This window comes from Peromyscus leucopus, chromosome 3 (genome assembly GCF_004664715.2).
Source record: "Peromyscus leucopus breed LL Stock chromosome 3, UCI_PerLeu_2.1, whole genome shotgun sequence".
In the NCBI taxonomy this organism is placed as follows: Eukaryota; Metazoa; Chordata; class Mammalia; order Rodentia; family Cricetidae; genus Peromyscus; species Peromyscus leucopus.
The window spans coordinates 131,490,215-131,499,837 of NC_051065.1; the positions used below are offsets into that span (position 1 = coordinate 131,490,215).

Consider the following 9,623-nt stretch of genomic DNA (forward strand, 5'->3'; position numbering starts at 1 on the left):
CGAGATAAACAATGAAACTCAAAGCTGCTTATTAATACACCCATTTCTAAGCTTTCCACCAAGTGCAGAGGGGGTGTGGAATGGACACTGATCTGAACAAGGCAGAACCCTTTTGCCGTTATCTTTCCTTTTTTAGGATTGTGATGGTGTTGGGGTTTGGGGAGAGATCTACCAGAAATGCAGAGAACAACCAAGAGTCAAGGCTGAAGGCAAGGTGGGATGAAATGAGAAGAACATTCTGCATTGTGCAGAAAGTGGCTGGAAATCTTGCAGAGGAGATGGTCCAGTACATGTACATGTGTTGATGTCAGCAATTCCCAATTTAAAACACGAGTCTCATAGCATAAACAATTTTGATCTGTGATCTTATTCATTTCAGTTTGTGCAACAGTAGAAATAAAGAGAACTGAGACACACCCTATCCTGGCTGAGAAGTAGTCTTTCCATCTGTCCATGTTGGAATTTGCTTGCGATTGCAATAGTGTTGGAGGGTGAGCTTTTTAAAATGAGGTTAAAACCCTTAGATGTGAAGCTCAGTAACATACACTGAGCATGCACAAAACCTGCATCAAATTCCCACTATAAACAAAATTTTAATAAGTGATTAGGTCATGAAAAGTGATTAATGCAGTTCTTTGCAGGCTTAGGAACCGGGCCATTACACTGGAATGTGTTCTTACGAAATGTGCCCTCTCCTCCTGTTCTGCCTCTTTGTCATGTGCTCTCTTACCTTCCACTTTTCTCCCAGGCTGTGAACAACACTAGGTTCTTCAAACCACCAGAGGGATGCCAGACCTTCCAGCCTTCTAAACCCAGAAGCAAAATAGATCTTTTTTCTTTACAAATTACCAAGCCTCAGGTAATCTTCTACAGTGATGAAAACCCAGCAAAGCCACATCCTAAGAGGGTTGGAATGTTTTATCAACTGGAGAGAGGGAGCCATGTGATTAACCAGCACCTCTATACACAGAGCATTTGAGGAATGTGATGGAGGTCACTTCAATGGCTGGTCAATTAGACAGCTTTTAAAAACTACATTACAGCACAAAACACTCAAGATTGTACTGGCCGGCTGTGAGAAGACCCACTTCATGAACTAGATGTTAAAAGCACCCTTGGAACAAAGAAACTATTTAAATGGCAGTCCATCCCAGGTATATCCCTTCAGTAACTCTGTAAGTTGGATATGGGACTCTCTGGTAAATCTACTTTTAAGTCAAGCCATGATTAGTGACAGATGTCTATGAAAATGCCACACAGTTTCTAGTACTTAGATGTTTTTGGCAGAAGCCAATGGTACATTAGCTTGAATATAGTTTTATTATTTAATTATGAACTGAGCAGACAAAACATATACATGTAGCTTTAGTTTTTCTGCCTTGCCCACAGTCAGGACAAATCTTTGTCACCCGCCAGTCCCACAGCCGCTCAGACCCAACCAAGTAAACACAGAGACTTATATAGCTTACAAACTGTATGGCCGTGGCAGGCTTCTTGCTAACTGTGCTTATAGCTTAAATTAGTCCATTTCCATAAATCTATACCTTGCCACGTGGCTGGTGGCATACCGGCATCTTCACATGCTGCTGGTCATGGCAGCGGCTGCAGTGTCTCTGGTCATGGCGGCGGCTGCAGTGTCTCTTGCCTTCCTGTTCTTTTATATCTCCTCTCTGTTAGTCTCGCCTATACATCCTGCCTAGCCACGACCAATCAGGTTTTATTTATTGACCAATCAGAGCAACTTGACATACAGACCATCCCCCAGCACAGCCAAGTACAGACCATCTCAGACACCTGCACTCAGGCCCATGGTCCTAATCATCCTCTATGCGGACCTGCTGGGTAACGCCACAAAGAACCCAAGAAGGGCTCCCACAGGACATACAGAACATCCCACAGCATATACACATGGTTTTGATTACTTAACACAGTTTAGTTAAAATTTCAGATTACAGAGATACTCACATAAAGATATTCTGTAGCTACTAAGTAATGGCTGTAAGTTGGGGAGGATAAGAATCAATATTTGTCACTTGGGCACTTATAGTTAATGACTCTGAATTGATTAGGTAAAAATATCATGGTGATCATGCTGTAATTCCAAGTAAATTTGCTTGTTGTAGGGATCTCACCCCCAAGTCCTCCCACCGTGTGTGTGTGTGTGTGTGTGTGTGTGTGTGTGTGCCTGAACATGTATTTGGATTTGGAAATGGATAAATCCATGCATATGGAATACACTTATGTCATGGGGTGTACCTTAATGTAAAGTCAAGATGAAGTCTCTTTTAGCCATAGAAAACAGGGCACCTCAAACTGGTTTGTACCTTTGTGTGGCTCTGGCAAACTCCATCATCATCTGTTTAAATGCCAGTGACTTTAAGGTCCAAATGTCTAAGTGGGATTCAGTTAGATCCCCTAGGAACACCAAGAGGCTCCCAGCCTTGGGTCTTCACAGACCTTCCAAGGGTTTCAGCATCACGGAGGGTCCCCCGTTTCAGCAGCAATAGATGATACGTGTTTTCATGGGAGCTTTGTACCAGGCATTATCTCACCATCTTCCCCCTTAATTGACCTCCTTTAGGTGAGTCACAAAAAGATACACTGTCCGCCTTCCTGTCCTACCAAACCTTACTGGGGATGAGACGGGAGGACGGGGGGGGGTGGGGGGATTGTTGCTGAGTGACACCCAAGTGCAAAAGGTGATGGGATGAGGAACAAACTGCCTGGATCCGGACAGGGCCTGACTACAGGGAAAAGAAAACATTTCTGAGTTCCCAGTCAAGGCACTCTAACAGCCATATACAATCTAAGCCTACGGAAGACATGGGTGATGTAAACCCAAAGCAGTAGAAGAAGTTGACGAGTAGAAGAAGTTGACGGTGATCCAGCCTAGAACTCCACGTGTCTTGCTTTTGGGAGACTAAACCTAGGGGTGCAGGTATCTAAGGTTACAGGCACGGAAGGAAGTGTGCACAGGTCCTAATCATGTGGCTACAGTTTTTACCATGAATGTGCCCTGGTACATTTTCACCAGTTTAGCAGTCTGTCTTCCAGGAATTTGTTTTGATCAAAATTCTCTCCTTCACCTGTAAGAGAGAAGAAAAAAAAAACTTAAAGTGAATGCTCACATTTTTGGCTTTAGAGAGAGAAACAGAACCTCAAGAAATGGGTATTTGACTCCTAAAGTTAAATCAATTCATGGTTCATGCTACTAACAATTCTTTTAGATATTGGATTTTGATTTGCTTGGCTTTAAGATTTCCCCCCTCACTAGAACACAACTGACAATTCACATTTTATATCCACTATCTATGTATCTGAGGATATACTTGAACTTCTGATCTTCCTGCCTCCACTTCCCAAGTGCTGGGGTCACAAACATATATCACCATGCTTCTTATGCAGTACAGGGAGTTGAACCCCAGAGCCTTGTACATGTTGACTCTACCAACTGAGCACTCCATGAACTGAGCTACATCCCAGGCCCCAACATCCAAATCTCTACAATAAATGAAAGTGTAATATGGCAAGCATGGCAGACATGTAAAGGATCTGTATGTCTTGCACTGATTATCATGCCTCCAGTCTAAACACCTGCCTTCATAGCCATTCACTTGCATCAAAATGTTATGGCCTGTGTTTCCTGGTGATATATCTCTTGCATGAGACAGATGACATGGGGACACACTTGAAAATATCCCTTCATCAGTTGATTGCTTCTGGGTAAGCAATGAGACCAAAGGCAAAGGCACCTGTTAGTTGGATGGGAATACAAAGATGTCAGGCCGAGAGTGTCTCATAAGATTAGAGGTAGATGGTAGACAGTAGCAGAATCATGGTACCCTAAGCATAAAGTAGGGATGAAACATGATGTGGGGTAGAGAGGAGTGGCTGAGGCAGCATTCATGCCCTAGATTTTACTTTCTCCAAGATTGCCTTCTAGATAAAACAACAATCTCTTAGTTAGTCACAATATAATTTGAATCCTGGCCTACCTCAATTACTCACAGCCTTTGAAAGATAGATAATCAATAATGTGCTTCTTCTAGAGGGAAGAAAGTGTGGACATACGGATACATAGACACACACATGCCTAAGGGGTGGGGGTGGGACAGAAAAACGTCTCAGTACAAACGCCATTGGAACTTAAGATGTAAGAGCCTTCCAGGTGATACATAGGGACTCTGCAATAAAAACATTACAGACTAGTGATTGACACATCATATGGGAATCCAAAACTCCTCCATTTATTTAAATTAATAAAACTTTGCTTCTTTAGTTCATCTCCAGAGACAAGCTACTCAGAACATGTCAATCATTAGGGCTGGTGAGGTGGCGTAGCATATACAGGCACTTGCTGCTAAGCCTGACAATCTGATTTCAGTTCCTGGGACCAACATGGTGACTCCAAAGTCATCCTCTGACCTCCACACACACAATGTGGTCTGAATGTACCCCACACCTAAGTAAATATGTGAAAAAAAAGCTCATTTCAATAATCAACACATTTACCTGCTTCTCCCAAATACTTGAAACGGGGACCTAGAATCCCCGTTTCCCTTCTCCCCCTTAAAATGAACTCTCCTTTCTCTATTGTAGCCTGGTGTCTGGCTCTGTCCATCTTCCCAACACTCATATCTACTGTCAGTCAGCCACAGTTCTTTTCCTAAGGAACTCAAGACTTGGTTATGGTTTCACAACTTGAAATTAAAACCAGTCCTCCTGACGCAACATCCTCTGTCTCCTACCCAGCTTTTTCTTACTTTTCCCATGTTCAGCTGATGATGTCTTCTCTTAATAATAGGATTGGGACTGGAGAGATGGGATCATTCAATAAAGTGTTCAAGATGACCTGAGTTCAGATTCTGAGCACTCACATAAAAGCCAGAAATGATGACACATGGCAGTAACCCCAGTGATGTGGTGCCAAGACAGGCAGATCTTTGAAAGCCCACTGACCAGCCAGATAGATGAATTAGTGAGTTCCAGGTTCAGTCAAAGACCTGTTTTAGAGACTAAAGTGGAGAGTGACTGATGAAGACATCCAATGACAACATCTTGTCTCCACATGCATGTACACACATCTGTGTACACACACACACACACACACACACACACATACACACACACACACATACTACATATACACACACTCACTATATACCTCATTACAGTGGGTCCCCAGAGTTGTGGGGCCACCCCTGTGTCAGGGTCATACAGCTAGTTTAAGTTGACAGAACTTGGATGTACACCCAGGTCTGTGAACATCCAAAGACCTAGCTGACCCATTGCCAAGATACCTCAGTTCTGCTGGGACTTTCTAGGCCACACAGACAGAGTGCCTAGTTAGAGGAAGCTAGATAGGAAGGTGAAAATGCCATAGGCCTGCAGTCAAAGCTGACCCTGTCTGTCGGGTGAACGATATCTACTGCTGTGGGCGAAAGTGAAAAGGATTGGCAATCAGTACTTTCATTTGGTTTAATTTTGAATAGTGAGCAATTGGATTTTGATTATTTCACATTGTTTTTTGCTTTAGTATCTTCAATGATAAAACAACGAAGCTGATTGTAGCACCTTCAGTTTTAACTATTGGGTGGAGGCAGGAGGACAGGGAGTTCAAGGCCAGCCTTTGCTGCATACGAAATTTGAGGCCAGCCTGGGCTACATAAGACACTGTATTTAAAAACAAACAAATAAATGTTAGTAATAATAGGAGATGGGTCATGAAAATCATATACTCTTTCCCATTCTCATCAAGGTAGTATATTTTGTATTCTTGGGACTAGTTTTACTGGGAAGGACATTGGCTTTATTGAATAAGCATTTCTGTGGGTCTGGGGAAGGAAGGCCTCAGCAGTTAGCAAAGCTCCTCAGTCCAGCACAAAAAGCAGTCACTGCCCTTGTACCTTCTCGTGGTTTCTGCAAGGAAGCCAGCAACAGGGTTGCAGCCTGTGGTAGAGTCAGGAGCTGAAGATGTGGGGTTCGTCTTTCTGGAGAAAGAGACGTGTACACAGTCTTGATATTCATATAATCAAACCATCACTTAAATGTTCATGTCAATTAAACACTGCAAATAGATTAGCACTCACATATTTATGTCAACTAAACATTCATGTAAATGAAACTTACCAGAAAGGCCTCTGTGAAACCGACTCTTGATCCGTGAGCAGAGTACAGTACATACTGATTTTCAAAAATGAATTTAACATTTGTATTGCATTTTATTTAGTTCATTCCTCTGTCGTGTGTGTGTGTGTGTGTGTGTGTGTGTGTGTGTGTGTGTGTCTCTCTCGCGCGTGCGCATACACCCACACTTGTGTGGAGACAATCCTGGGGTGGAGACAATCCTGGGGAACTGTCTCTCTCCTTCCATATATGGGTTGGAGGGATTGGATTTAGGCAGAAAGGTTTGGTGGTGATGCCTTTACCTGCTGATCAATTTCTTTGGCCTCATGGTGATCTTCATAAATTGAGACATCATATTTCTCTTGGAAATGACTTCCAATTGTTTTTGCTGTGTTTATATTCGGGGATGGAGGAAGAATGCACGCTGGGGAGTACACCACAGAAGGAAGACGGAGTAGGACAGCATCTTCAGCTTTCCCTCTTTGGGGTGAGAAGGGGTAAATTTTCCCTCTCATAGCTTAAAAACAGCTGTCGGGGTCAAAAGATTCAGGCAGGAGTCCATTAGAGCCTGACTGTCCTACTTTCCTCCTCCCAAATCAGTTTGAGATAAACACTGAGATAAAAAAAAATACATTCTTGACCACACATAAGGTCATTAACTGAATGAAGATACATTTGCTAACTATTAGGAGCTATTTCGAACTCCTTAAGTCACATGTTTATTGCACCACAGGTGCATGCTGCTACACTCTACTTCAAATTTAAGTTGACAGGTGACACAGGCCCAATTCAGTGCAGATGTTGAGTTTAATTGGAAGTAACAGAAAGAGAAGAAGCATATTTTACTCTTACAAAATTTGATCAAGCACACTGCAAACTTGAGGAACAGAGTCGACAACCTGTGAAGCATCTGTTGTATGTTCAGCAGTGTTGAAGATTTCTCATAACAGGCGTAGCGTTTATTCTTAGCATTTGTAAACAAAGTTTTACTAAAATCAATATCTCTTCTTTTTAAACTGCAGTAACATGAAGTTCATCAAGGAAAAAAAAGGTTCCTGACCCTATTTTTCTTTTTCTTTTCTTTTTGTTTTTTTGAGAACTTCATACATCATGAGTACTACATCATTTCCACTCTCTCTGTCCCCCAACTCTTCCTATACCCCCTTTCAAATTCATGACTTTTTCTTTATTATTGTGCGCGCACATGCACATGCGCGTGCACACCCCCACCCCCACCCCCTGCTGAGTTATCTAGTGTTACTCATGTGTACAATTATTTAGGGCTGACCACTTGGGGTGGCTAGCTTAACCGGAGCTTGTCCCTGGAGAAAACTGACCTTCCCTCTGTCATTCATACCCGGCTCTATTTTTAATGACTTTTACTTACTGTGTTTTGTTTAATGAGTGTTTAGGAGGAAAAAGAGCGAGGCTCTATCCATAAACACATGGGTGGACTTCTTGAACCAGCACAATCTCCATCTCTCCGCCCTCTGTCTGCACCTCAGACCCTGCCTGATGGGGGGCCCGGCTCACCAGCTGCCTGCTGGGAGTGGGGGTAGGGGTAGGTGTAGGGGTAGGGGTAGGGAGGTGACAGTGCAGGTGGAGCCCTCCCAAGGCTCAGCGCTGACCCACCTGGAGGCAGCCGCTGGTCTGCGAGCTCCTTCCTGCGGCTCTGGTCGGAGATGAAATGGCGGCCCTCTGCTGGGGAGACACGGGCTGAGCTCGGACCGCCACGCCAAACCCCACTCCCCGAACCCTCCACCTCCCGCCCCAGGCCAGGGGAGACCGCAGGTTGTGGCCTGGGAGGTGACCCTGCTTCGGAGAGCAGCCCCAGCCGGGTTCGAGCATCCCTTTCCCTTCCCTTCCTCCCCTCACAATTCCTAACTTTTTTTTCAAGCTCATTAGTTGCTCCTCCAGCCCCAGACACCCTGTTTGCGCAACGAAACAAAAAACCAACAACCAAACCCAGTTGTCCTCTCATTTAACCAACCGATGCACGCCCCTTCCTCCTCCTTCCTTGTTTCCCTTTCTCCTTTCCTCCCTTTTGCCTTCTTCCCCCTTTCTTGAACGCTTCTTTTCTCTTTCTTCCCTCCCTCGTCACTCCTTCCAACTTCCTTAACAGGATCTTACACTGACCTGAAACTTACTATGTAGCCCGAGCTAGCCTCCTGCTCGCAGTTCCCCTGCCTCAGCTTCCAGTGCTGGGGTTACAGCTGTGAGCCCCGACACCGGGTTCCTCTCTGGTGGAGGGTTTCTGCCCATCAAGGAACCTTTCCCTGCTCTTGTCTGCGACCCTACTTTTTTCCTGGAGCCAACTGCTACACAGACTCCCCAAGCTCCTGCTCTGTGGCTTCCAGGGATCCCCGGGTGTCTCCCATCACCTCGGTGAAGAGAATGAGGAGTTTGGGACTCACGTGCGCCCTTCAGGTAGAGCATAGCTTGGGGAGTCCAGTTCCTCCTCTCAAAGAGTCTCTGCCGCCCAGAGGGGAGAGAAGAGCAGTTAGCGCAGGGCAGCGGGCGGAAGGAAGAAAAAGCCTGAGGCCGCACAGTTCCCGCCAGGGCTGGATTCTGTGCATGCGATTACCTGCGGAGCGCCGCTGGAGTTTCCCAGGACCGACAGCGCCAGGAGCAGAGCCAAGGCTGTCACCGCCAGGCTGCTGGGGCCCTACAAGAAACATCAACCAAACAGGTCCATCTGAATTTCGCCGGACTTTCTGCCTTCTACTCAGACAGGACAATAAGCTCTTCACTTCAGTATATGATCCTACGGTCTAGATAATCCACAAAGAGTAATTTTAAAAACTAGAAATACACGATTTTCACAACGTCACCCAAATAAAGAATTGGGGAATAAGTTATTTTACTCAGCAAAGACAAATGATTTCACTATTTAAAGGCATATTCTTCAAATGTCCTGTCACTAAAACGCTCGTTAACTATAACCTAGGTAGGAAGATGAACGCTTCGCAGAACAGGTGTCAGCCGCACACAGGTCTGCTCCTTACCTTCATGTTCTGGCCCTTTCCAGAGCCCCACAATCGCTGTCACTCTACCTGCGAGTCTGCTAATCCCGTTACAACCTGGGGCTTTAAAACTCTTAGCGTGAGTCTGCAAGGGGAGCAGAGACCATGAGGCAGCTTGTCAATCTTCAGAACGGAGCTGATCTGATGACTCCTCTGGGGAGATCTAGTTGGCCGAAATAGAACAATGATTGATGAGCGGATATCGTTTGTTTAGGTATTGGCCACACCAGCCAGGAGACATTCTGAGTGTACCAGCCTCATCACCTTTGTCTTTCCTGTTAGCCGCCCAACGCAGTCTATCATCATCATTATTAATGAAAACAAACGGAAAATGCAAGGAGCTGTGGCTGAAGATGAATCACCCTGGTGAGCATGAAAAGGTTAGGGGACCTCAGAGGAACTTGACATCACTCAAGATCTGTCTAGTCAATGTTTTAATAAATGTCTGATGGATGTTCACCTCCTACCAGACAA

General features: G+C 44.8%; 1 protein-coding gene across 1 annotated transcript; it reads right to left on the minus strand.

The window, feature by feature from the left end:
* Nucleotides 1–1,829: 1,829 nt before the first annotated feature.
* On the minus strand, nt 1,830–9,137 carry Spx (spexin hormone). Its single transcript, XM_037204320.1, has 6 exons — nt 9,132–9,137; nt 8,711–8,791; nt 8,541–8,598; nt 7,759–7,824; nt 5,907–5,990; nt 1,830–3,086 (listed from the first exon to the last, which is right to left on the minus strand). Exons 1-6 carry the CDS (start codon nt 9,135–9,137, stop codon nt 3,028–3,030), a joined length of 354 nt encoding a protein of 117 aa, XP_037060215.1. The 3' UTR covers nt 1,830–3,027.
* Between the last annotated feature and the right edge of the window lie 486 nt (nt 9,138–9,623).

Excerpts from the sequence above, each read along its gene's own strand:
- Spx (XM_037204320.1), bottom strand. Across the intron at positions 5,991-7,758 it reads AGACCAGCGGCTGCCTCCAG|AAAGACGAACCCCACATCTT; the intron begins GTGGGTCAGCGC and ends CTCTTTCTCCAG. Across the intron at positions 3,087-5,906 it reads CTTGCAGAAACCACGAGAAG|GTGAAGGAGAGAATTTTGAT; the intron begins GTACAAGGGCAG and ends TCTCTCTTACAG.